At 40.4% G+C, this 27,847-nt stretch overlaps 2 protein-coding genes across 8 annotated transcripts in view; one reads left to right on the top strand and one right to left on the bottom strand.

Moving 5' to 3' along the window:
- Positions 1-369: 369 nt before the first annotated feature.
- Positions 370-19,628, bottom strand: LOC144605908 (RING finger protein 215-like). Of its 6 annotated transcripts, XR_013548897.1 has the most exons (11): positions 19,163-19,623; positions 14,282-14,416; positions 13,260-13,331; positions 12,877-12,962; positions 10,241-10,295; positions 7,570-7,674; positions 7,040-7,159; positions 5,347-5,484; positions 4,749-4,851; positions 3,819-3,899; positions 375-3,335 (listed from the first exon to the last, which is right to left on the bottom strand). XR_013548897.1 is itself a non-coding variant. In XM_078421569.1 (10 exons), the coding sequence occupies exons 1-10, from the start codon at positions 19,318-19,320 to the stop codon at positions 3,874-3,876; spliced, it is 933 nt and encodes a 310-aa protein (XP_078277695.1). In that variant the 5' UTR covers positions 19,321-19,627; the 3' UTR covers positions 371-3,873. The 6 variants fall into 6 exon arrangements, 5 of the variants coding, with proteins under 5 accessions (XP_078277693.1, XP_078277695.1, XP_078277694.1 ...); XM_078421569.1 differs by having other exon boundaries at positions 371-3,899; positions 19,228-19,627; XM_078421565.1 differs by having other exon boundaries at positions 372-3,899; positions 19,163-19,622.
- A 2,670-nt stretch (positions 19,629-22,298) lies between these two features.
- LOC144605907 (SEC14-like protein 2) overlaps positions 22,299-27,847 on the top strand; it is a 46,909-nt gene continuing 41,360 nt past the window's right edge. For both annotated transcript variants that reach the window (XM_078421564.1, XM_078421563.1), the window contains exons 1-2: positions 22,299-22,438; positions 27,186-27,261. In XM_078421564.1, coding sequence (XP_078277690.1) covers positions 22,385-22,438; positions 27,186-27,261 — 130 coding nt within the window. In that variant the 5' untranslated portion in view covers positions 22,299-22,384. The remainder of the gene's footprint in view (positions 22,439-27,185; positions 27,262-27,847) is intronic.

The raw sequence follows: 27,847 nt of genomic DNA, 5'->3' as shown, positions 1-27,847 counted from the left end.
GATGAATGTACTTGATGTCAGAACAGACGTGGTGGGCTGAAGGGCCTGTTCAACGCTACGTGGCTCTGTAGCATTGGTGCAAGAAATGATTTTGGGGAGAAAAGAGGGATGGGAACTCTATCTTCTGAAAGGTATCTTAGTATGTGCAACAAAACACTGATCTTGTCATCATTACACATTCCAAGAACAAATAGAATCAAAGTCATTCCATAAAAAAATTAAGAGATCCTAATGTATATTGAGTTCATATGGATTAGTTGTGCTGTGGATAGTTGTGCTGTGGATAAAGAAATTAATTGAAATTAGGTCCAACATGTGTTGCAATAGAAGATTGGAAAATAATTGATTCTCTCTATATATTTTATGTGTAATGACAACAAATGAAAAGGTAAAGAAGAAACTTTATTTTAGACTATTACACAGAGCAGGGATATTTTGAAGAATACCAAAGACATGAAGGCGATAACACAAATAGTCAGCAGAGCAGTACCAGAAATAAAACATTTTCAGAAAAAGTTGCAAAATCTAGTGACTGTTCTTGTGATGATCTGATGGAGTTTTGTAAAATTATGAATTGTTTTCAGGGTCTATAATCAAACACCATCTATTGATTTCTATAAATCCAACAAAGAAAGTCATACAATCTATGGATTTATCTCCATGCACAATGGCTATTGATGCAGATACATTGGGCTGAAGCACACTTGTGGCTAGCCAGCATTGCCATGGGGAACTATTGCACAGTACAGCTACAGTATATATGTGAACACTTTACTTCTGCTGGTTGATCTGACATCCCTGCTGTACCCATGGTCTCAGCACTATGCTATTGGCAGCTCTGCAAGGTTCCAAGCTGAGAAGTGTTTGTATCTGCTTCCTCAGCTTCATACTAGACAAAACTGATAAGATCTTCCCAATCTCATGCAATCCTCCAATCTGGACAATTGAGCATTTTGGCTTTTTCTTCTTTGTTTTAATGCATGTTAATGTCATAGAGCCGTACAGCATGGAAACAAGCCGTTTGGCTCACTATGTCTGGACTGACCATCCATCACTCGTCCACCTCAATCCTGCACTAATCCCATTTTGCCTCCTTCATCCCCATCAACTTCTATCCTCCCCAATTCTCCGTCTAACCAACGACACCGGGGCAATTTACGTTGCCCCTTTACCAACCAGCATGTCCTTGATATACGGGATGACAAAAACTCCTGGTCACAGGGAGAACACACAAACTCCACAAACGGAGCCCCAAGGTAAGGATGGAACCCAGATCTGTGCAGCCATGAGGCAGCAGTGTCACCTGCTGCTCCACAGTTCATTCAGTTCAGTGCATTATTCAATTATTTTTTGACATTGTAATTTATTCATGATGATTTTAGTGAACTGCATTTCAATAAATGTCTGATCAGTAAGCATGGAAAGCAGACGTGGCCAGGTTGCTTTGTGGTGATCCCGTTTGATTCTCAGTGTTTGGTGCCCGACACCCATTTGCCATTCAGACGTCTCCACTTTAATAACATTGGAAACTACCTGCAGGTAATAGACTCAAAACAAGGGCCTAGTCATGCATTATCTTCATAACTTCTCTTAATTGTGAACTGGGTAAATATTTTGCGGCATGGTGACGCAGCAGTAGAGTTCTTGCCTTACGGCGTCAGAGACCCAGGATTGATGCTGTATAAGGGTACTGTCTGTACAGAGTTTCTATGTTCTCGCCGTGACCATGTGGTTTTTCCCTGGGTGCTCCGGTTTCTTCCAACATTCCAGAGACAAGGTTAATTTGGCTTTGGTTAAAAATTGTAAATTGCCCCTAGTGTGTCCCTGTGCTAATGTACATGGATCGCTGATCAGCGCAGACTCGGTGGACCGAAGGGCCTGTTTTCTGCGCTGTATCTCTAACCTAAACTAAATTTTAAAAGGAAGAATATAAATGGAAAGACAGTGAAATAGTATGAGAAAAGAACGAGAACTGATAGATGGCAGTTATCATCTTTTTAATTTATTTAGAGGTATTTGCATCAGTCTGAAGAAGGGTCTCAACCTGAAACGTTACCCATTCCTTCTCTCCAGAAACGCTGCCTGTCCCGCTAAGTTACTCCAGCATTTTGTGACTACCTTCGATTTAAACTGGCATCTGCAGTTCTTTCCTACACATAATCAATAATCCTTATGCTCTTTCGTGTTTACCGATTGATTCTGTATTCCTATACTTTGCCATATTATCCATGCCTTTTGACATTAAATATTTGAACTTCAACTCTTCAATCTCGTCTATTCCACTAAAAATTATTTAAATGATCTATACCCCAAGTTTGTGGTAAGGGCATGAATACGTTAAGCCATTCTTCTCTGGCCTCCCCACTGCATTAAGGTTGTTGGAGGGTCGTGTACCACAAAATATAAAGGATATGAACAATGTGGAGAATCAGCAGTACGTCACACCAAATGAGCAAGTGGGAGAAAAATACAGGCAGAACAAACATGCAACAGATTGAGAGGCCCTGAATGCTTCAGATACAAGTATAGTTTTAAGTAACAAAAAAAATTAACAGTGTTATTGCAGTTCTTGGCTTTTCCTCCATATTAGAATGCAATGCACTACAAAATGCACACTCTGGGAATTTGACCCTTTGTATTTTCTGATCAAAATACATGCTTTTAATATAACTGAACCCTTTTTTAACCTTTCTGGAAAACAGTTGGGCAGATTTGGAACCTCCATTTTATCAGCTGTTGGGTACAGCTCTGGGGCAGGGAACCTGGGTTTCTGAATAAACACAGAAAGGTAAGAAAGGTCGTACAGCCAGCTCCCTCCCTGGATTTGTACAATACCAGCAGCTGATCACTTTGCAGCAGTAAAATGCCATGTATTCGAATGAGGAAGATTAGCAAACAAAATTTTGGATGATAACATTTAAGAACTACAAGCCTCTCAGTAATTTGAATTTTCTTGAAGATTGCAAATTAAGAATACAATATTTAAAGGGGAAACTAAACTAGTTATTTAGAATTAATTCTTGAACACACCAACAGTTAAATCACAAATGGAGGTGCAAGGAACTGCAAGTGATGGACTCATGAGCAAGTGCTGGAGGAACTCAACGGGTCAGGCAGCACCTGTGGAGGGAATGGACAGGCAAAATTTTGGGTCAGAACCCTTCTGTAAGTTCCAATCCAAAACATTGCCTGTCTATTCTCTCCACAGAGGCTGCCTGACCCGCTGAGTTCCTCCAACACTCAGATGAACTACAAAGTTCCACTACAAACTACTAATAGTTCAAAAGCTTTGGAAGGTTTTAGCGTTCCAGGTGCAGATGTGTCCCATCATTTACCTGTAAGGAACACAGGTAGACTGTTATTTTCTTCACCATCGTTACCCACTAATGATTTCTAGGTCAGAAGTAGTAATAATACTAAGCACATTTCAGCAATGTTTTTTTTACAATATGAAAATAACTACAAGAATACATATACAAAATAAAGGGCAGAATGAGCATCACTACTTTTAGCATAAATAAATTGCAAGCCATTGAAGATTTTCAGTCCCCTGTTAAATGTTTTACCACAAAACGCAAAGTACACACTCAAATTTCCTGAATAACCCAAAACAGTTCACTTTGCATCACAGATTTATTATAGCCGGTATACTTCACATCATGTTTGTGCAAGTCAATAAACCAAGAATTCCAAACATGATTACAGGAAATACCTTGCTCTGAAATTTTAAATTCAAGCATTGACTTGATCCCCACAAATGTAATTGGGTGTGCAGAATAATATAAATAAAGTGCAATGTAAAAAGTCATATAATTTACATAAATGGAGTCAAGGTAGCTTCATGCTTTTCCTTCTCTTGAACGAAGAATGAAGTCAGCTGTGGCCACATGGATCACCTTCTTTAAAATAAAGTACAAGATAATAAGTGAAGTTTAGAACATAGAGCAGTAAAGCACAGGAACAGACTCATGCTCCAGGCACCTGTCACCTGTGTAAATAACTTGCCCCGTATTTTCAAATTTTGCTTCTCACCTTATTTTGTGTATTTTCACTTTTTTCATATCTACGCTGAATACAGTAACGTACAGTAACAATATAGGCCCAGATTTTTTTTTTAAACTGCAATATTGGTAAACAGCATAAACAGTGTAATAATTTACTGCATTCATTGGTAATTATAGAACCAAGGTCCTTTTTTAAAATTATCTTTATAATCCGACACACTACTCTCAAGTACTTTGTTAATATGGTTCCTCCCCATCTCTATCATATCATATCATATCATATATATACAGCCGGAAACAGGCCTTTTCGGCCCTCCAAGTCCGTGCCGCCCAGTGATCCCCGTACATTAACACTATCCTACACCCACTAGGGACAATTTTTACATTTACCCAGCCAATTAACCTACATACCTGTACGTCTTTGGAGTGTGGGAGGAAACCGAAGATCTCGGAGAAAACCCACGCAGGTCACGGGGAGAACGTACAAACTCCTTACAGTGCAGCACCCGTAGTCAGGATCGAACCTGAGTCTCCGGCGCTGCATTCGCTGTAAAGCAGCAACTCTACCGCTGCGCTACCGTGCCGCTCTATCTCTCAGTCTGAAGAAGGGTTCTGACCCAAAACGTCACCTATTCCTTTTCTCCAGAGATTCTGCCTGACTCGCTGAGTTACTCCAGCATTTTGTGTCTATCTTTGTTAATATTAATTTGGTCACTTTTTTTTGTGCAAGTTAAGGACACTTACCAAGTACATTTCGCTTACACAGGGGGCAAGTCTGTTGAAGCAGCAACCAAGGATCAACACAATCCCTGTGAAACTCGTGTAGACAAGGCAACACACGTAAACACTGGGGATAAAACAAAAATCAAACTAGCTTCACTTCTCTTCAACAAACAGGGCTTAATCCAATATTCTTAATTTTTTTCTCATAACAATGTCACTCAATTGACATGCTCAATAGAAGCACACTAATAAATAACCCTCAAACACATTTTAGTCTGGCTTGATGGCATTATAAGCTTCTAGCATAAATTCATTCAGTTAAGGGAAGTCAAATCAATGAATAAAGTGTTTAAAAGAAAACTTAAAACGATGCAAATTTGAAACAGAGATAAATGACAATTTGAAAAATTCTGACATTTTTGGTATTCAAACAGAAACCTGATCCAAAAATTTCCTAACTTCACTAATTACCACTGAAACACAGCAGAACCACAGCTAATGTTTTAACTCATGTCTATATCAAGTCATTAGATGATTAAGATGTTAACAGCAAAACACAACCCAAGCAAAAATAAGTAAAAGAGTGAGAGAGACTCGACTTCTAATCAAAACCACACACCTGATTTTTGTGGAATTCTTCCAAGCACACCGCACAACTTTCATGCTCTTGTGACTGTGTTTTGTGTCTTTTATTTGGAAAATATTTTCTAGTTTTCATTGCCGATAACTGCTTTAAAACTTGTTGTTTTAAGTTCATCTATGAATAAATATTTTAAACAAATCAATATTCTCATAAAGATGGAATTTTAAATTGGAGATTTTGTTGGCCTGAAACATTCTTCCTTCCTACCCTTCCGCAGGGAACTACTTACTGTCGAGAGCTTTTTTTGTCAGGTCAACACATCTCCAACTTCTATACCTGGGCATTGTGGCTTGGAAGTTGGAGACTGCCTGGAGGTCAGATGTCAGCACACCCCATTTCCTACGTCACTTCACAACTCTGCAGTGAGACAAGGGGTGGATCACAATTGGACTGAGCTGAGGGAGCAGGATATCTGTTGCATCTAGCTTCTCGGTTTTCAAAGAGCCATGCCTGGATTATATGGCATTAACCCATTCATTTGAATGGTCTTGTCAATCATGACTGTAAAGATAAGCCCAAATAAAAGGGTTTTTGTATTTTAAATTTTACTTTAGTTATTTTTAAATATACCTATAATTTCTTTCCTTTAGCTTGTGTTTTAATTATTGTAATCTATTTGATTATCAAAGAAAAGTTAAAACAGTTAGGGTGACATAATGGCACAGCTGGTAGAGCTGCTGCCTCACAGAGCCAGAGACCCGGGTTTGATCTTGACCTGAGGTATTGTCTATGTGGTGTCTATGTGGAGTTTGCACGTTCTCCCTGTGACCGCATGGGTTTCCCCCGAGTGCTCTGGTTTCCTCCCTCATCACAAAAACGTGTAGGTTTGTAGATTAATTGGCCGTCTGTAAATTACCTATAGTGCGGAGGGAGCGGATGAGAAAGTGGGATAACATGGAACTAGTGTGAAGGGATAACTGATGGTCAGCGAGGACTCCGTGGCCAGTTTCCATGCTGTATCTGTCAATCAATCAGTTCTTTGATTGCAGCGAGCCACCGGGAAGTTCATCAAAACAGTCAGCGGCGAGGATTCATGGCTGGGCTGTGGCAGATAGCACTTCAGCTCAATCAGAACGGCAGGGAGCATTGAGGAAAAACCTGGTAGTGTTGAATATGAGAGGCAGGCATGATCAATGCCATCTGGTCCCGAAACATTATTTCACATAAAGTCTATAAAATTACCTAATACCAAATGTGGCTTCTGATTTAATTTTAATTTAGAGATACAGCACTGAAACCAGCCCTTTGGACGACTGTGTGCGCAGGTGAATGATCATCCATTCCCACTAGTTTTATGTTATCCCACTTTCTCATACACTCCCTGCATACTAGGGGCAATTTACAGAAGTACCCTGCATTAATTAACCTACAATTAACTGACCAACCTGCATGTCTTTGAAATGTGGGAGGAAACCAGAGCACATGGAGAAATCCCACGCAGTCACAGGGAGAATGTACAAACTCCACACAGACAGCAAGCACCCAAAGTCAGGATTGAATCCAGGTCTCTGGGACTCTGATCTCTACTTTAAAAAAAGTAGTCCCATATTTTCTTAAATAGCTAAAACAAAAATTACAAGAATACATTATATAAATACATGTTATAAATATATTTCCTTAAATACATTTTCAGCATGTTTGACTGCTTACACAAGGATGGGACACAAACCTCCAAATCTTCAGAACTAGATTCGTAGTGTCTATATTGCCACTGGGCCTGTACAATGACTCCAGTACACAGGATTAAGCCCACCAGTAGAACAGTGTTCCACAGCTGATGCAGATATTTCTGCAAAGGATAATGGAATTCATTTCAAATGGAATTCATTCATTCAAACCATAAATGAGACAACATGGATGACTCTAATTTAATAAAGTATCATCTTTGATTCCAATGCCTTGTGCAGTTTTCTAATTTATAAAGCCTCAAGTTTTCTTCATTCCATTCTTTGTTCTTGTTTTGCAAATATATTTCTCAATTAATTCCAAAGTCTTTTGGCTTTCCTACTGAAAACTTCAACCAACGCAATGTACCAGTCAGATTTAAGGCCTAGGCAAATAATAAATCAGAGATAATACCAATTGTACAATAGCCTCAAATAATCTCAACTTTCCTTTGTTTTACTGAAACAGTTGTTAAAGAGAAATTAATGATGTCCAAGGGAAGCTGAATGGAAGCTGCATTGTACCATTGCTTACCTGAACCTGAGAGCTGTTCTCTCCTGTACAAATCACTCCCTGCCATTCCCCATACAGCCCACCTCGTGAGCGCCCACAGGTTGACCACAGCGTTAATGTTGCTCCCTGGTATTAATGAAAAAGATGTTGGTTGTAATCGGTTTACACGATGGGCATCTCAGCAAGGCTAACATTTGTTGTCCAACAATAAATGCCTTTCATCTGCATCAGCTGAACTCAGGGTGGCACAGTGGCGTAGCAGTGGAGTTGCTGCCATACAGCGCCAGAGACCTGGGTTCAATCCTGACGACGGGTGTTGTCTGTATGGAGTTTGTACATTCTCCCTGTGACCGCGTGAGTTTTCTCTGGGAGGAAAACCGGATGATGTAGGTAAATTGCTAATTGTCCCTACGTGTAGGGTAGTGTTAGTGAACAATGTGATTGTTGGTCGGTTCGGTGGGCAGAAGAGCTTATTTCCATGTTGTATCTCTAAACTCTAAAAGTGAAGACTCAGTGAATTGCTATAGTCCTCTAGTTATAGTCCCGCCACAATTGGGAAGGTAGTTCGTGAGCTTCAGTAACAACGAAGGACAGCGATATATCTCCAGATCAGGAGAGCTTGTAGGGGTTCCTAGCTGCCCTTTGTCTACTTGGTGGGAGATGTAGACCATTCTCTGCATGTTTGTAGTGAACTTTGCAGAAGTGAATATGGTTTGCCATGTCCTAATTCAGGATTGATGAATTTTATGTTTCACCACAGAATACACTATCCACTGAGTGCAGTGTCTACAGGATGTGAAGTTCAGTAAGCCGAGGGCAACGGTGTACTTTTACATTTAAATAATTAAATAAATCAAACTAAGACAGATAAAGACAAAATGCTGGAGTAACTTAACATCTCCAGGTTGCACAGGTCATCTCTGAGCCAGCATCTCTGAAGAACATAGATAGGACACATTTCAAGCCGGGATCCTTCTCCACAGATGCTGCCTGACCCGTTGAGTTACTCCAGCATAAGTGTCCAACATCTGCAGATACTAGTTTCTAAACTATGATAGATAAGGAAGTGAAAAGGAATGTGGTGATGATATATTCATCGGTGGATAAATACTGGTGCCTGTTGAACTGACTGCGAGTTTGGAAGACCACGCTGTCAACAGTTAAGGACATCTCCTCAGGGCTGGAGTGGAAGGAGGATCCAGTAACAAAGATTCAACATAGGGTCAACCATATCAGTGAGAGAAATGTGTGGCTCAAGGATTGCGATGGGGTTTCAATTCCTGGGGCACTAACACCAGGAGAGAAAAGAAGAAGCTGTTCCTTTGGGGGTTCAAGCTGTAAATATATTTCAAGAGACAGCATTTTATTTTAAGGGTGGCATGGTGTCGCAATGGTAGAGTTCCTGCCTTACAGCGCTGGAGACCTGGGTTCGATCCTGACTATGGGTCTGTATGGAGTTTATACGTTCTCCCTCTGACCATGTGTGTTTTTTCCGGGTGCTTCGGTTTCCTCTCACATTCCAAAGACGTACAGGTTTTTAGGTTAATTGGCTTCAGTAAAATTGTAAATTGTTCCTAGTGATAGAGCTAGGAACATTGATCGGCACAGACTCGGTGTGGCAAAGGACTTGTTTCTGCGCTGTATCTTTAAAGTAAACTACGCATTTTAGAGGGGGAAATTTTGGAAAGCGGAAAGATAGGGTGAGGCAAAGGGTAATGATAACCATGACCAATACCCGGAATCTGTCAGCAGAGGTCAGTATATACAAGCATACACCTCCAATTTGAGAGAGAAAATTAACATGAAATCAAAATTAAAGACTTTTCATCTGAAGGCATGCAGCAATTGTAACAGCATAATTAATGACACAAGGAGAAATAAATGGGTACAGTCAATATGCATTTTGGTTGCAAAGTGACAAAAGTTAGAAATTCTTGCATATAAGCTAACTGGAAAAGATGGCGCTATCGTCTTGATAGAAAAGGGTGGGATAAATGCAGTAGAGAGAAAGACTCTTAGGTTGGGGGGGAAAAAGAAAATCAGGAAATAGAATCTGTTTAGGCAGAGCTAAGAAACAGCAAAGAACATTAAGCATTGGAGTTGCATATAGACCCCTACTGTGATTGCATCCTGAGGCTTTGTGCAAATCAGAAAATAGTGGCCTTCCTTCTGACAGTCTTCTTCACTGTCGACAATGACACCTAACAAAACAACATTAAAGCAAACTAAAAGCTAATATATTTGCAAAAAGAAAAGATGAACTAAGATCGATACAGACACCTTACAGAATAGATAGCCTTTGACAAGTTATAGTGAGGAATAGGCAATCGACAAAAAAAAAATTTAGGTTTCAAATAAATCAGAATTAGTAAAATAAATGTATTGGGGAAAAGCAATGGGACCCTGCTTGATGGATGGCATGGACATGATGGGCCAAAGGGCCAGTGTCTGCGTTGTATGATTCTACAACCGTTGTATTATTGAAAACCGATACATCCCAAGGACGTGATGAAATGAATACCAAGCTTTTAAATGAGGTGGTGAAGGAGACATTGGATCCAAAGGTTCCCATTTCACACTGTATATTGGCCACTCAGTATCAAGTTTTATAGTTGCCTCATCTCAAAGACATGGATATATTTTATGATTATTCAGATCTGAAACAAGTGAAATAAAATACATTATCACATACCAGATCATTCTGAATTATGCTTTTAAAAGTTATTTTGGCAGATGCACGAAGCCCACTGCAATTGAAACATAATTTGAAGGAAAAATTACTTTTAGCATGCTCAAAATTCTCATCATTATGGTTATAGTTTATCCGAGTAAGATTAAGACATTTTACTTACCATCAATTGCCCAGTCCTTCTTTTAAGATTTGCTACATCATTAAAGAAGGCCAGCAAGAATGTTATTGATGGCTATGCTTCTTCAGTGATGTAATAATCCACTCCCAGGTTTAAAACAAATAGTCACTTCATAACCTCCCGATACCATTGGAGTACGACAGCATCCTAAAGAAATTTAGTACTTGTACACCATGACGCAAACAAATTTGGCAATGCTATAAACTGCAAATTCTTTCCCTTGTTTGGAAGATATATTTGTTGGGCTAAAAGCGCAAAGTGCTGGAGTAACTCAGCGGGTCAGGCAGCATCTCTGGAAAACAGGGATAGGCAATGTTTCAAGTCAGGGTCTTTCTTCAGACTGATTGTAATGGGCAGGGGGCGGCGGAAGAAAGCTGGAAGAAGAGTGGGATCTGGCAAGTGATAGGTGCATACCGGTGGGGGAAGGGGGGGGTTGATAAGCAGATGGTTGGACAAAGGAAAGATGAAAAACCAAAAAGTGTGAGACCCATTGAGTTACTCCAGCTCTTTGTCTTTTTTTTTGTCAACCAGCATCTGCAGTTCCTTGTGTCTGCTTAAAACCTAAAGGCCTTGCTTCAAGGCTTGCACTGAAGGCCTTGATGCAAAATTTAGGGACTACATATCCAAAAATTAATCAATGACCCAATATTACCTGACATATGGGAAGAGAGAAGATGAAAACACAAGTTCTTCCTTCATACGTGGCAAATGAGTTGCTCGAAAGCCTCTCGTAGTATGATTTTCGTTAATGCAAACCCTTAGCAAAATCTATTGGTTTTTTTTCACATTTCTTGTTTATTTAGTTATTCTTTGTCCAGGAGCAAATCTTTGTTCTGTATCTCAAGTTTTCTGATGGTGACTTGTGATTTCCGCCAGGATGAACTTCCTGAAATGTGATGATGTGGGGGGGTGGGGGGTACACTGTAGTTAACTTTCTCTGCCATTTCCCATTTTACAGTATTTTGTCATATCTGGACTTCAAGGAAGAACAAAAGAACAAGATATGTAGGAAGGAACTGCAGATTCTGGTATATACCCAAGAAAGACGCAAAATGCTGGAGTAACTCAACTTGTCACGCAGCATCGCTGGAGAAAAGGAATAGCAGGTATTTCAGGTCGGAACCCTTCTTCAGATTGAAGGGGGGGGGGGGGGAAAGAGAAAAATAGAGGCATGAAAAGGCTAGAATCATCTGTTGCCAGCACTGATTTGTACTGGCCTTTTCTCACCTCCAGATCCCCCACCCTCAGTCTGAAGAAGGGTTCAGACCCGAAACGTCACCTATTCATTTTCTCCAGAGATGCCGTCAGACCCGCTGAGTTACTCCAGCATTTTATGTCTATCAAAGGAACGACCTGCTGTCGTGTGTACCTCACTTTACAATAGGGATAAATCCCTTTCCCCCCTCGTTCTCCACAAGACAAACACCACACAATAGCTAACCTCAGAGGAAGGTACAGAGCAGCAAGCAGGGTTATATATTTACAGAAAGAAGAAGTGAGAAAAAATATTCTCTCGCCATTCTTATAGTTTCCAGTTAAGTCCCCGATTGTGGGATGGCAATTGCCACCGGTGAGAAGGGACTGGGGAATATAATAGTATAGTACCAATAAACAATACCATTAGGTGACACAAAAAAATGATGCAAGCAATTCTGCTATAATGCAATAGTCGTGTTCCTAGGTAAACGTTGTGTCCTTAAAAAAAATCGCATTAGAAAAACTATTCGGCCTAAGGGATAAAGAGGTTAGTGGCTAGAGAATTTCAGACTTCCAATAACCAAGATATTTTTCCTGGAGAATTTTCAAAAATGAAGATCTTTAATAACTACAAGTTTATTTTTGTTACTGCAAGCTAAAAAACGATTGTATGCTGTATTATTTAATCATTGCAAAAGTATTACTAAAAGTGATTACTTGGCAATTTTAATGGCCACCATTAATGTGTTGGCAACCAGAATGCGTTCTCAAGAGGTAATGGTCTCTTATTATTGGGCGGTGGTGTGCGGGGGGGAGTGAGGTTACAGGTTACATGGGATTTTTTTTTCAAAGACATCTTTTTTCTGTTTGCCAATTTCCAAAATGTTTAAATAGTTCTTCAATTCCTTATTGGAATTGGATTATAACCAATTAGACCCAAGTAATATAAATAGTGTTCCCCAATTCATCGATTACGTTATATCTAATTCAAACTGTGAAAACACATAGCAAAACTACCTATATTAATGTGGTATTTTGTTAACTTTGCAAGATTAACTATCAAAGTCATAAAGGTCCATTCTATTTTTTTTAATGATTCATTATCTTGATTAGTTATTTAGTGTTTATGTAAATGGATTGATTTGGAAAAAGCATATTTCCTACATAATATAAAAATATTTCAAACTGACTGTAATCTGTGATATATAAATGTAAATGGGATCCACTCAACAAAACTGAATACAGTTATGTGCTTGCTCACCTTAACAAGGCTCCCAGAAGTTTTGTCACATTTTCGGAGCTCTGCATTACAACTACAGGTTTAGAAAGTACTTGAGAGATGTCCATCTAATATAATAATTTTAAAAGAATCTTTCATTATGGCAATAATCATTTGCATCATAATATGCTCAAAAAACATTAAAGCTGTTTAGAATACATTTCACAACTACCATCTCATTAAGTAATTGCTACAGCTTCTTAACGCTCCACACATGAAGGGCTGAATTGGCATTACTTTGTTTCAGACTTTACCAAGTTATGGTAAAATAAAATGGTGTCATGCTAAACAGCACATTTAAACAATTCACCACAAATATGCAAATCATTGTGAATAGAATCTGTAGCACAAGACGAAAAATTTACCTCAGTGAAGGCATTTTGATTCAAAACCAAAATTAACAGAGCTGATGCTCCTAGAACAAGTGCTCTTTTCATCTGTAAGAATAAAACAACCATCTTTTACTTGAGGGATGAGAAAGCATGGCACTAAGAATGACTTAACAACAAAACATCAGATCAACATTCTGTAATGTCTTGCCATTAATGAGAAAGATATCTTTACCGTTCTCTTAAAATTCCAAGCCAGATTTACTTTAAATTTTAATCTGAAGTAGTATTTGAAATTTCTACCGATTTATTCATCAAAATTGAAATTCACCTTGGAAGAGGTTGTGCTAATTCCCTGTGGACAATGATTGTAGACAATGTTTACTGGCCACAGAAAGCTGGGGATAGATGGTGTTTATCTATTACCTTACTCCAGAAAAGTATATATGATTTAAATTGAATGTGTATAACTTATGGTAATTTATCCAAACAATGTTTGTAATGAAACTATCTTATAAATAATCTATAGTATTCATTTCTTAGAATATATCATAAAAGTATAAACAAAAGGCAAGGATACTCGTGTAGCATCTACTTTGCTTATAATCTTTCTGATCTCCTCCCAAGTATAAAGTGACTGGAGGATTAGTTTAGGGATACAGCATGGAAACACAGGTCCTTCGAGTTAGAGTCCACACTGACCATAAATCATCAGTTCTCACTATGTTTTCCCACTTTCTCATCCATTCCCTACACACTAGGGGGCATTTATAGGGACCAACTAAACTACAACCCCACACTTCTTTGGAATGTGGGGGAAAAAAAGGAGCATGCAGAGGAAACCCATGCAGTCACTGGGAGGACTTGCCAAGACAGACAGCACCCAAGGTCAGGATTGCATCCGGGCCTCTGTGCGGCAGCAGCTCTACCAACTGCGCCACAGTGCCACCCTTAATTTCTACACAGCAAAACATAATGCACAAAATATGGTTTAGCAATCTTGTTTAATCTGGTTTTAAAACAGACTTTCAAAATTCTAAGCACCATATGATACTTGCCTTATTAATAACTGCAGCAGCAAACCATTCCTGCTTGCTGCTTCCTTTTTTTTCAACCTGGTCATCATCAACAGAAACGACTCCAATCCATTTCTCTCCCTTGCTTGGCTGAATGTCCAATGGTTCATCTTTAACCTTAAAAATAACGAATAACCACGGCTTTATTTTTTGTTTAAACACACCAAAAAGCCAAGAAAATTGTATTGAAAATAATGATTCAGCAAATTTGTAATGCAAAGATACTTTTCCGTATAATATTAGTCTGGTGGATTAAAACCATAACTCAAGACATTTTCACATCATTTTCTGGAAAATAACTTTCTGACGTATCTACACAAGGCGGCTTTATGAACCTTAAAACACAAATATATTATATGGAAATGTCAAGCCACTTTATAACTTAACTGTCTTAATACAAATGAGTTTAGTCATTTTGATGCTTTAATTTGATTTATATCTAATCTAAATATTGAATTAAAATAATTGAACTTTTCTATTAACCATTAATCCACATCAAAATGTAACCTACAATATACCATTCAAAATGTATCAAGAGCCTGGATGTTCAGCGATAGTCCATGACCTAATTTTAGATAAATCAGATTTAGATGTGAAGCTTATTTTATTATGGTTAATTAACTACCACCTTCCAACCATTCACAGATTAATGCATCTCTGTGTTGCCTAGACTTTTGTTTTGCTCCAATGTCAACTAAATTAATGCTTTAAGATGCTATCAAATCCTCGTACGCTATTTTTTTTTTAAACAGAAAATAATTAAGTTCCAGAAAAAATATATAGCGTCTATCCTGCAGGCAGAAATATACAACCTCACGTATTTTTTGACTGATTCAAGACCAGCACTTTGGCAATGAACCGATCACAAAGGAGGTATAACCTCAGTTCTCCTCAAACCGTGTATGACCCCTGTCCCAACCCGTCCTGTTTTCCATGGAAGCACAATTTCTCCTACCATCTCCCAGTCTCCCTGCTCCTTTTCATACACTCATTTCCCTTCTCGGTCCAGTATTTCCCTTTTAATCCCCCGTCTTTCCCTTCACCCATGTTCTTCCACCCATATCCCTTTTTTCCAGCTGTACATTTTATTCCTCCGATTCTTTCCTATCCGACACACTGACTCGTTTTCACCTCTAGCTTTTGTCACTTACTCCACCCATCTGCCAATCACCCACCTCCCTCACTTGTATCCACCTGTCACTTGCAAGAATTTGCCCCATCCCTGTCTTTCTTTTCCAGTTTTCTCTCCCCTTGTCAAATCAATCTGAAGAAGGGTCCATCCCCACCACATATGCTGCCTGGTCCACTGGGTTCTTCTAGCATTATGTTTTTTGGGTCTTTTTTTTTTTTACAGTGCATTGAAGGTTTGTAAACAATCATAAATAATATAACGGTGTATAAAAATGAGTTTTTGAAAATGATTTCTTCTGCCGGCAAACCAACATGGGAGAGACCATAAACCAATACCACCAGTACACTACAGCTCGGTGGCAACTGATATGTGGCTCCTTCTGAGTTCTTGTATTCAGGACAGCTCTGCAATTAAAATTAAATAACTTCATTTCAAACGCCTAATTTTAGAGTCATACAGTGTGGAAACAGGCCCTTCGGCAAACACATCCCATCTACACCTGTCCCACCTGCCTGGTTTAGCCCATACCCCTCCAAACTTTTCCTGCCCAAGTACTTATTAAATGTATTTTAAACGTTGCAATATAATCTGCTTCAACTACCTCCTGTCATGGTTCGTTCCATACTCTCACCACCCTTTGCATATAAAGTGTTACCCCTCAAGTTCCTGTTAAATCTTTTCCTCCTTACCTTAAACCCAATCTGGTTCTCGATTCTCCTACTCTGGGCAAGAGACTCTGTGCATTTACCGTTCGATTCCTCTCAGGAGTTGTTTATGAGAATAGTTGTTTAACTAAAATTCTATAAATTCTTCAAGATCATAGACATGCACAGAAAAGGGGCTACAGATGTGGGGTTGGTTTATAGCTATCATAAAGTTCACATCAACTCATAAAGTTCACATCAACTCATATCCACAATTTATAGGGAACAGGCTTATTCATATCTCTATACATGTAATCCGATTGATTGATCACAATTAAATTTCAAGGAAAGAGTTGTGCGATAGATTTTCACATTTCATTTCAGAATAGTAAAAGTTATTACAAAACATAAAAGACAACTTGTAGAAACATGGAACTAGTTTATACAAAAGGACACAAAGTGCTGGAGTAACTCAGCAGGTAAGGTAGCATTTCTAGAGAACAAGGGTAGGTGACATTTCAGGCTAGGACCCTTCGTCAGGCTCATTGTGTGGGGCATGGGGATGGGGGAGAAAGCTGGGAGAGAGGTGAGGCAGGACACAGCATGGCAGGTAATAGGTGAACACAGGCAAGGGGCATTGATAGGGAGATGGTTGGAACAGAGATAAAATCAGACGGTGTGAGTTAGATGGGTTGAAGAGTTTGCAAATTACAAAGCAATTACATTGTAAAGGCAAGTACATTGCATAAACTGAAAGGGAATGAGGAATTCAATTTAAAGATGGGTGGTAGTTTGGGTGAGCAGTTTAAACCACTAGATTAAGGCTATATTCTCTTGGGGAGCAATGGTTTAGATCTCATCACTGTATTTTCCAGGTGACAGGTGGCAATGCAGGTCGTGTAGTGATCCACATCTCCAGTAACCTGGATTTGATTCTGACTGTTCAGACTCACGAATAAGCCCCTCATATGCAAGGAACGAATGTTCGATCTTCCAATCTACCTCACTGAGAACCTTGTACTTAAAAAAAAAATCTGAACATTCTCTGTAGCTGTATTACTATATTTTGCACTCTATTTTCTCTTTTATACCACATAATGTGCTCATGTATGGATTGATTTGCCTGGATAGCACACAAAACAATGTTTTGTACCATATCAATAGACCAATACCAGTAGCAATCCCTCACATAGTAAAGCTGCTTGTGCTTCCATGCTATGAGGCAATGTTCAGGCATGAAATGATAAGTGACAGTTAACATTAATGGCACACCATGCAATGAACATCTTAACAACAACAAAAAAATCACATCCTTTACATTCAATAATACTGCACTCCCCTAAATTTCCTGGAGACTATCAGACGCAAAATTTAACCAAACTACCGCCATGAAAACAAGGCTACTAGACTGGATCAGATAAGATATTCCGTGGAGAACGACACACCTGATTCCATAAAGCCTTTTCACTATTTACAAGAACAAAACTAAGATTGCAAGAGAATATTCTCCAATTACTTTGAGGACTCCAACATCCACAACCCTCCAAGAAACCCAACAGCATTCAAGAGTGAGCAGCCTTGACTCGTTCTCTATCTGCCATAAATTCATCGCCAGCACTCCATGTACAATCTACAAGATGTACTGCATCAACCTGTCAAGGCTTCTTCAAAAGTATTGCCCAATTCTACCCAGATGCACATGGCCATCAAAACACCTTTAGGTTTGCATTCAAAGCACATGAACCTGACTTTAAAATACTTTTCAGTTTCTTAATTGTCACTGAATCTCCCTACCCAACAATATCGAGTGAATTTCTTTGTCACAACATCTGCTGTGGAGGGTGGTTCATCATCATCCCTATGGGCAATTAGGGATGATCAATAAATGTCGGCTACAACAGTGACAGTGCATCCAACAAATTAATACAATGATCGAAAAAGTTGTACAATTTTTATAATACCCAGTAACCAAAAACAACTTGCTGCTACAGAAAGAAAGGACTGATGTTACTGTAAACTGTTTGTTGTTGTAAACAATTCGTTCTCCTTTGGGTATTTTGTAAGTGATCCAAATAAAACACAACATTTGAGAGATCATTCAATGTGTATACATATAGCACAGGGTGTTCTGTCATTGTATTCATCTAGTGTTAGAGAAAGAAACACTTGCATCTACTACTTTACTGCACAAATGCAGCTTTACATGCATTGAGGTTTCTTTGACATCTCTTTTTGTAGTGTAAAGGAATGAAGCAGCCAACTCACAAAGCAAATTGCAACGAACAACAATGTGACATAATTAGATGGCGACACAAGAAACTGCAATGCTGAAATCTTGAGCAAAACAAAGTGCTGGCGGAACTCAGCATCTGTGGAGGGAATGGATAGGTGACATTTCAGGTCATGACACTTCTTCAGATGCAACATATCTAAATAATTGTTGTTTAAAGAAAATTATCTTTGAGGTTAAGAAGTCTTTAAGAAAACGTCCCTGTTTTTCCAGGAAACAACATCACAATATTTTTTCCATCCCCTTAAAGAGTAGCAAAAATAAACAGACTCACTATTAAGGAACAAATTTCAGGGAATAGGAGAAGAGAAAGAATGAGTTGGAGGGAGAAAAACAAGCAGCTGATATCGTGTTCAACTGTCATATGTACTAACAATGAACAATTCCAGTTTTCTCTTCCTCCCCACTCACTACAAACAGACAGAAGAGTCCCGACCCAAAACGTCGCCTATCCATGTTCTTCACAGATGTTGTCTGACCCGTTGAGTTACTCCAGCACTTGGTGTCTTATTGTGTAAACCAGCATCTGCAGTTCCTTGTTTCTACAATGCTCTAACACTTTGTGTTGTGCTCAAGATTCCAGCATTTGTAGTTTCTTGTGTCTGCAACGATGTTCTTACTTGCAGCAGCAGAACAAGTCTGTAAACACAATGCCCACAGATAATAGATAAACAGTCAGTAGATTAATAACTCCAACGCTAGTACAAACACAATATAGACTGTGCACAAAGATGAGAACATTCATGAGAACGTTTGATGCATCAGGCATCCAGAGATGGACGCAATGCAACACTTACTAATATTAAGCTTCCTTCTAAGCTGTCCGGGTTATGTTTGGGAAAGGCGCACAGCCCCTCGTTACCTTGGCCGCTGCCAGGCGCCAGCACCGTCCCCTGCAGCCGGTAGTTGCTGCCCGACCTGAAGCCGAACTCGGCCGACCAGCCCCGCTGCGCATCCATCAGCAAGACGTCCACCAGCGCCACCTTCTCGGCGGCCGCCGCCGCGCACCAACGGAGGAGGGAGGCAGTGAGGAGCAGATAAAAGCCGAGCCGCTTCCAACACACGTCCACCATCTTCTTTCGTCCCGACTGTTGGGCGTCTGTCGCCCAGAGCTCGGCGTCGGCGGCTGCTGCTTCCGGGTCACCCGCCCCTGACCCTGGTGGCGCCGCCCGTTACCAGGGACAACGCTGCCCAGCGGCCTACGATTCCCGGCCCGATCCCTTTCACAATGAGTTAGGGCGAAGCAGAGCGCCGAGCGTGGGATGAAAATACCCCCCACCAAAAACAAAAAGACGAAATTAGTCTCTTATTGGCATCAGGGAGCAGCAATATTAACCCCTCAATATTAACATTTTTTTTCCTGCCTGAGCTGGCTGTCAGTTCATGAGGCTAGGAGTCTTGCTGGATCACCGGCGTCTTGTCAACGCAACGGATGGTGGAGGCAAGTGATCACAACCCGAGCATCACGTCAAGGGGTTTGGCTTGAAAGTGATGGCTCTCTGCAGCTGCTGGAGATCTGAAACAAACAAAAAAAACAAACAGGGAAATGCTGGAGACAAGAGGGGGCTGCAGATGGTGCAGTGCTGAGCCAAAGCAAAGGCACACTGCTCTAGGAAGTGAGCGGACCAGGCAGCGTCTGTGGAGCGCAGGGGGGCGTGATCTTATATAGAGGTGTACAAAATCATGAGGGGAATGGAGAGGGGAATGCACAGAACCTTTTACCCAGGTAGGGGGGGATTAAGAACGAGAGGATATAGGTTTAAGGTGAGAGGAGTAATATTCACTGGGAACCGAAGGAACAACTCTCTTTTTTTTTTTTTCGTATGGCTGTCTGGTAATTCGCATCTCACTGAACCTTAATTGGTACATGTGACTATAAAAGACCTTTGAAACCTTTACACAGCAAGAGTAAGGGTGTGTGAAAGGAACTTCAGAGGAGGTGGTTGGGGCATGTAAATTGAAAAGACATTTGGACAGGTAAATGGCTAGGAAGGGTTTAAAGGGAGATGAGCCAAATGCGGGCAAATGGCACTAGCGTAGATCGGGCATCATGGCCAGTATGAACAAGTTGGGCTGAAGAGCCTGTTTCTGTGCGGTGTGACTTTCTCTGTGGACGGAATGGACAGACGACGGATCCCTTGATACAGCATAGGAATAGGCCCTTTGGGCCACAATGTCCACACCAAACATGATGCCAAGTTAACCTAATCTCTGCCTGCACATAATCCATATACATGCCTATCCAAAAGTCTCTTAAATACCACTATCATATCTGTCTTCACATCACCCCGACCATTGCATTCCAGTCATGCACCACCCTCTGTGTATACAAAAAAGCACCCATACATCTCCCTTAAACTTTGCCCCTCTTAATCCCGCCTTAAAGCTGTGCTCTCTAGTCTTTGACATTTCTAACCCGAGAAAACTCTTGTAATGTTATTATCAGGCCTCCCCTCAACCTTGGTCTAAAAAGCAAGTTTGCAGAGTGATTTTCGATATGTAACTTGGGTGATTTAAGACTTTAATCCCAATGTCAAGATGAAGGAAAAGATGGCAACAGAAGCAAAACACTGTGATAGTGGGCGAAGAGTGACGTACGAACAGTGTTGAATTTTGGATTACCATAAGTATACAGAGCGTTAAGAGTGAGAAGCTGGCGAGTAGAGTATTGAAATAGTCCCCCACACTACAATCAGTCCGAAGAAGGGTCCCGACTCAAAACCTCGCCCGTCCCTGTCCTCCTGAGTTACACCGGCACTTAGTGTTCCATGATTGAAATAGTCAAGTTTGGAGGAGGACAATATTTTCAATAGCAGACTGTATGTAGGTAAAGTGAAAGGTGTTGGCGTTGTGGAGGGAGAAATGATTGCATTTCAAGGATATAATGTTTATGTTATGGTGCAAAGACAATAACTTCGTTCTTCCCTTATTGGGTAATTGCAATTCATTTAGAAGGATGAGAGGAGATCTTATCGAAACGTATAAGATTATTAAGGGGTTGGACACGTTAGAGGCAGGAAACATGTTCCCAATGTTGGGGGAGTCCAGAACAAGGGGCCACAGTTTAAGAATAAGGGGTAGACCATTTAGAACTGAGATGAGGAAAAACTTTTTCAGTCAGAGTTGTGAATCTGTGGAATTCTCTGCCTCAGAAGGCAGTGGAGGCCAATTCTCTGAATGCATTCAAGAGAGAGCTGGATAGAGCTCTTAAGGATAGCGGAGTCAGGGGATATGGGGAGAAGGCAGGAACGGGGTACTGATTGAGAATGATCAGCCATTATCACATTGAATGGCGGTGCTGGCTCGAAGGGCCGAATGGCCTCCTCCTGCACCTATTGTCTATTACACACGCTCTCATGGCAAAGTGGGCGTCGCCGACATTGCTGCCGACTTCAAGCTAATTACATTATATTTTAATAAGGAACTGCAGATGCTGGTGTACACAAAAGGACACAAAGTGCTGGAGTACCTCTGTGGGTTAGGCAGCATCTTTGGAGAACATGGATAGGTGACATTTCGGGTCGGGGCCCTTTTGGGTTGAAGAAAGCTGGAATTGTTGCATTGTCGGTACATATGACAATTAAACACTCTTAACTCTTGATATCAAGTCAAGTCAATTTTATTTGTATAGCACATTTAAAAACAACCCACGTTGACCAAAGTGCTGCACATCAGCTGCTTCTCTTTATATATATATATATACTACCATCGTTCTCTTCTACCAAATTTGGACTTTGTTTCTGTTCATTTTGTTTTGAGACTGTGAGGCATTTCTTCTCTGGATAAGATAATTGCAGTTTGCAACCTCGGTTACAGTGGATGACACTGTTTGTGTTTTGGGACAGCTTTCTGTTTTTCTGAGAAAGCCAGCATGACGTTTGCCGTGTATATACACACACCCGTGTCAGGCCAGCAGAGGGAGGAGAGAACCGGAGAGGCGGCGCGATGCGTCAAGGGCGAGGCGAAGCGTAGCAACATTTCACCAGAAGCGAGTTGTCAGTTGAACCGCGGAAGCTGCAATGAGCGGTCGAGTCGGCGACCTTAGCCCCAAGCAGGCGGAAACACTCGCCAAGGTAAGCGGGTGAAGTACTGCGAGCCAGTGGGCAAATCAAGCCAACGTGCGTTTTATATCTCGTATATATCCCAAGTGGATCCTCCGACACATGGATAGGCGAGGAAGTATTTATTTTGTCATGGCCTCATTGAAAGACTAGAAAGATGTAAACTGACTGCGGTCTGCAGGCCTTGGAATAGCGGACAGCAACTGAGGATACCGGGTTCACAACGTCTGCGATTGAATGTACACACAGGTTTTAGAGAGTTGTACACCACACCAGCTAATCCCAATTCAATACCAATCAAAACTAGTTCCCTAAACCGGGTTGCGAGGTGGAAGAATTTTGTGTGCAAAAGGCAAGGACGAAAGTAATTACAGGTTACCCTGGGTCATAAAATGAGATTCCGTTTTTCCACACGCACTGCTCTTGATAACATCTGAGATGGTGTCGCTATCCTAGTGCTGAGATTTGAAGGGTCCCGATCAGAAATGTCACCTATGCATGTTCTCTAGCGGTGCTGTCTGACCCGCCGAGTTACTGTTTTAATGAGATTTAAACCGAAAGTAGGTTTGGAAATGACCGTGGATCAACGCTGAGCTTGTTTCATATGTGGCGCAACCTAATTATATTGTCGTTGTTTTATGGATTTATTGTCTAGACTTTATAGAGATACAGCGTGAAAACATGGCCTTCGGGCAACCGATTTCATGCAGACCATTAATCAGGTTCACAGTAGTTCTGCGTTATCTCACTTTCGCAGCCGACACACTAGGGTCAATGTTACAGAAGGCAATTAACCTGCAAAGCTGCTCGTCTTTTGGAATTTGGCAGGAAACCGAAACACCCGGTAAAAAACCCTCACGCGGCCACAGGGAGAACGTACAAACTGCACAGACAACTCCCGAGGTAGACAGCAGCTTTACCGCTGCGCTACTGTGTCACCCGTTTCTTATGTAATACTGCATAATGATTTTCTCTGACTGTGATTTAACATGACATTCCTTCAGAAGGTGTTTGGTTGTAAACGTGAGGTGTCACGATTTATTCTAATGAACCACGGGTGCTGTCTGTGTGGCGTTTGTGTTCTCCCTATGACCACGTTTGGTTCCTCCAAATGTTCGGGTTTCCTCCCACATCCCAAAGACGTGCGGGTTTGTAGGTTCTTGTGGGGAATCTTGAACGAAAATAACACAGTGGACAAAAAAACATAATAATTTTCTGGAACCTTGTGTACAGTTAATTGCGTTGAAGCACTAAAATCTGCTGAACAAGTATTTCAGTTCAGCTTTCAGTTTTAGTTTGTTGTCATGTGTACCAAGGTACAGTGAAAAGCTTTTGTTGCATGCTAACCAGACAGTGGAAAGACAATACTGTACATGATTACAATCGAGCCATTCATAGTGTACAGATCTGCAGGAGTGAGATTCAAAAGTGTGGAGCGATTGTAATATGTGATTTGCAGATCTGCTTCTGTGGCTAGTACATAAATAGTTGCCTGGGTTGGGCACCATCCCCTTTGTTCTGAATTCTGGAGTGAATTCATGATGTAGCCTCCCTCATCTGGGAAGAGGTGTGGATGTTGGTGGTCTTGGAGAACCAGTGATATGGATATCATAAAGAAAGGAAGCAAGTTTGATTCTGCAGTTAGCAGTTTTTCTGTTATCTGCCACCTGAAAAGTTATTGCAAGGATCCTCCTCAAATATCTCCCAGCAGCCAAGGAGTTCCTCCTGAGTTGCAACTAGGATCCTGTCTACCAGATCTACTGTGCCACATCTCCAAAATTGCTGTTTTATCTCTCTTTCTTTATGGACCATACCCAAATCATCTCAAGTCCACTCATTGGTTTAGAGTTCACATATATTGTTTCTGTATGGGCACATCTAAGATATTTGAGCTCCTTCATTGAAGAGGATAACAATATGGACCTTGCACTAAACATTCAGATGATAGGTGTCCTCAACAATCTACCTCCACCTCACAAAATTCCACAGAGATGGAACACGTGGGGAGATACTGAGCACTTAGAATTATTACAACAGAAGCACATAGAATAAACATGCACAAACAGTGGAAGAATCTTGGAACATCCCCCAAAACCCATCAATTCCAAGCTGCCCCCATTGTGAGCAGAGCCTGCAGTTCCAACACAGGCCTTAGCAGCCACCTCATTTCCTATTGAAATCGAGGGATTGCCTATGAAGAAGATCCACTGCTCTTTCCAAGAGTTGTTGACCAAGTGATCTAGACCAGTACTTACACTGTACTAGAATTTCCTGGGACACTGCTCTACTCCCTTGTTAACCCTGGCAGAAAAGTAGGAATTTCATTCTACACTCTCCCTAACTATAATTTCTCCAGTAATGTCTAAATTGTGAATTTGAGAGTTCGTTGTTGCCATCACAGAATAAACCACCCAATAGCCATTACTGTGGATGTTTAGTTTAGTTTATTGTCACGTGTATTGAGGTGCAGGGAAACGCTTTTTGGTTGTGTGCTGTCCAGACTGCAGAAATGCTATACATGATTACAATTGAGCCTTCCACAGTGCACAGATGTAGGATAAAGGGAATAACTGAAGACACACCTTTCAACTCCTTTTCTTTAAAAATATTGTAACTGATTGGTTTAGAATATAAGTACAGTTAAAGTGAATTACAAAAAAATTGTAGTGATTATTTACATAATCATTGATGGGATTTGTTTCTGGGGCTGAGTTTTAAAATAGCTTATTTGGCACTTTATTTAAATGCTGGCTTAGCCCCATTTGCAATGGGATTGTACATTTGGGCCGAATCATTACTAGGATCTTTACTACTCTGCATTCCAACTATAAAGATGTTTACTGATGAGCCTCTCTCTTGGGCATTCACTAAGAAAGAGAAAATGAAATTAGTTTTGTTTATTTTACAAATACAGCATGGAAACACTGAGCCCACACCAATCATTGCTCACTCTTTCACACACTAGTTCTACACATGCCCTACACACTAGGGGCAATTTACAGAGTTCAAATAACTTAAAAACCCCTTTGGGATGTGAGAGGAATGTGAGAAGAAACATGAGCACTCGGATGAAACCCACGCAGTCACAGGGAGAACTTGCAAACCCCAGGCAGACAGTAACTGAGGTCAGAATCGAACCCAGGTCCCTGGACCTGCAAGGAAGCTGCTCTACCAGCTGTGCCACTATGTGGCCTGTTAAATAGGTCCTTGCTATAATTTAGAAAATAGTCAATTTGCACTCTGCAATCTAGTTTAGGAATGATAAGTTGGGAATGAAACATTTTTGTTTTTGTGACCATTCCCAGAACTGGCATTGCATTATATACTCAGTACAGTTCACCCTGCACTTTTCCAAAGACATTATTCAGCTCAGACTTCCGGAAGCATACTCACTGCATCTGTGCGGTACTTCCTTTCCCTGCACCGCCAATTATTACAGTGTTTCCTTGACATGTACAATGCAAGTAAAAAGAAAATGAAATATCAAATATAGAGGATATTTCGATCACCCAGAGGTATCTGGACTATCTATATCCCAGATGGCCCAGTGATGCAGCTGGTGAAGCTGCTGCCTCACAGCGCCAGAGACTTAGGTTCAAACCTGAACTCAGGTGCTGTCTGTGTGGAGTTTGCTCATTCTTCCTGTGATGGTGTGGGTTTCCTCTGAGTGCTCCTGTTTCTTCTCACATCCCAAAGACATACAGGGTTTGTTGGTTAGTTATCCTCTGTAAATTGCCCCGAGTGTGCAAGGAGTGGATGAGAAAGTGGTTAAACGTAGAACCAGTGTGAACGGGTGATTGATGGTCGGCGTGGACTTGGTGGGGCGAAGGGCTGTTTCCATGATGTATGTTTCAATTACTAATTGGAGGTAAAGGTGCAGTTCATCAACAGTTGTAGCTTCATAATAACTTAACTTATTGTTGCCATTGGTAACTATTTGCAATAACATTGATGTCCACCCTTGATCAATTTTGCATGCTCTAACAGAACATCATTGACTTGAAAAGCGAACTGATTTTTTCTTTCCATAAATACGTCTTGACCTCATATTACTTTAACTGTTTTTCGTATAGGACATTCAGCATGTGATTTTGTTCAATGGAACTAATTATTCATCGAACTAAATGACAACATGCACATTTTGAGAATGCCTTCCATGGACATAACAATTATTCTGAAAACCTTCTAGCTTTCAAAGAAATTAATGTCATTTGTAATTACATTTGAATGTATGCAGAAAGATTTGGACTTTAATCTTCTCAGAAATCTGCATTCCCTTATCTTCATTGATCTTTCATTGCAACAAATTAGGCCGTGCTTAATGCAATTAATTCAAGCCTCCACGAGTGTAAAATATATATTCATATGTATGTTTTATGATGTTATTTGATGTTTTATAACAACTGACATATATATTCGGATATCATCTGTTTAGGGTAAATTCAGTGTTTTCTCAGAACTATGAAGAGCTCTATTTGTTTTTGCAAATATTTGTGTTGCTTGCCAAACAGAAGTGGGTGTGCTGCTACACAGATCCCTTTGGCATGGCTGTCAAGCATTTCATGAAATCCTCAGGGATCCTTAGATGCTTGTGGTTTAAAAGAACTGGCTATAAGGCAGGACAAAGTGCTTTCAAAGCATTATTAGCGCTTGTTCTGCGCTTCTAGGTTCCACAAATGACCAGTTAGTACTACAAATGTACCATTTAAAATTGCGCGTGTGATGTTATTGTGATTATATCTTTTTTTTCTGTTCACAGTTCCGAGAGAATATTCAAGATATTTTGCCAAATCTTCCTGTCCAGGATGACCACTTCCTGCTGCGATGGCTTAGAGGTGCCTACTTTAACATCAATTGTGTTGCTTCTCTCCATCTTACCTTCCAGTGCTTTGCACACAGATTTAGTTTTCACCAAAATGCACAGTACTCCACGAATTTAAAAGATCAGACCAAGACGTCCCAAGCTAAATTGTGAGACTCTTCTCCACTTGCTATTGTTGGTATTGGGTAAACTAACAATACTTAGTTAGAGTTCAGAGTTAATATGGATCTGTATCCACACAAATGGGGGGCAGAGCAGTTGTTAAACTCAATTTGCTCTCTCAGGTTCCAGGCGTTTCACACACTTTGTTCCGTAATCGCTAAAAAAAAATCACGAGTCATCATCATAATTTATCCCATTGTGTTACTTAATTTTAAGCAAACCTACTTAAATATTTTTATTACTGGTTTGGCAACTTTAGAGAATGACAATCTGACAACCAGTTTATTTTAGTGTGAGGTTTTGTTATCGTTGTGGACTGCACAGAAAATTCTTTTGAAATTATTGTACATGGAGGTCACTGGGTCATTTGTGTGGGTGCACTGGACACTTTGCGGTACAATGGTAGAAAATCTGCTTGTTTTGCATTTCTGTCAGTT

Source organism: Rhinoraja longicauda, chromosome 25 (genome assembly GCF_053455715.1).
Source record: "Rhinoraja longicauda isolate Sanriku21f chromosome 25, sRhiLon1.1, whole genome shotgun sequence".
In the NCBI taxonomy this organism is placed as follows: domain Eukaryota; kingdom Metazoa; phylum Chordata; class Chondrichthyes; order Rajiformes; family Arhynchobatidae; genus Rhinoraja; species Rhinoraja longicauda.
The sequence above is the reverse complement of the archived record's forward strand: the minus strand, read 5'-3'. Positions and strand labels throughout refer to the sequence as shown.

Excerpts from the sequence above, each read along its gene's own strand:
- LOC144605908 (XM_078421565.1), bottom strand. The coding sequence starts at position 19,438 with ATGGTGGACGTGTGTTGGAAGCGGCTCGGCTTTTATCTGCTCCTCACT. Across the intron at positions 14,417-19,162 it reads TAGAAGGAAGCTTAATATTA|GTTAAAGATGAACCATTGGA; the intron begins GTAAGTGTTGCA and ends GTTATTTTTAAG. Across the intron at positions 5,485-7,039 it reads CTAGTTCTGAAGATTTGGAG|ATGAACTTAAAACAACAAGT; the intron begins GTTTGTGTCCCA and ends ATTTATTCATAG.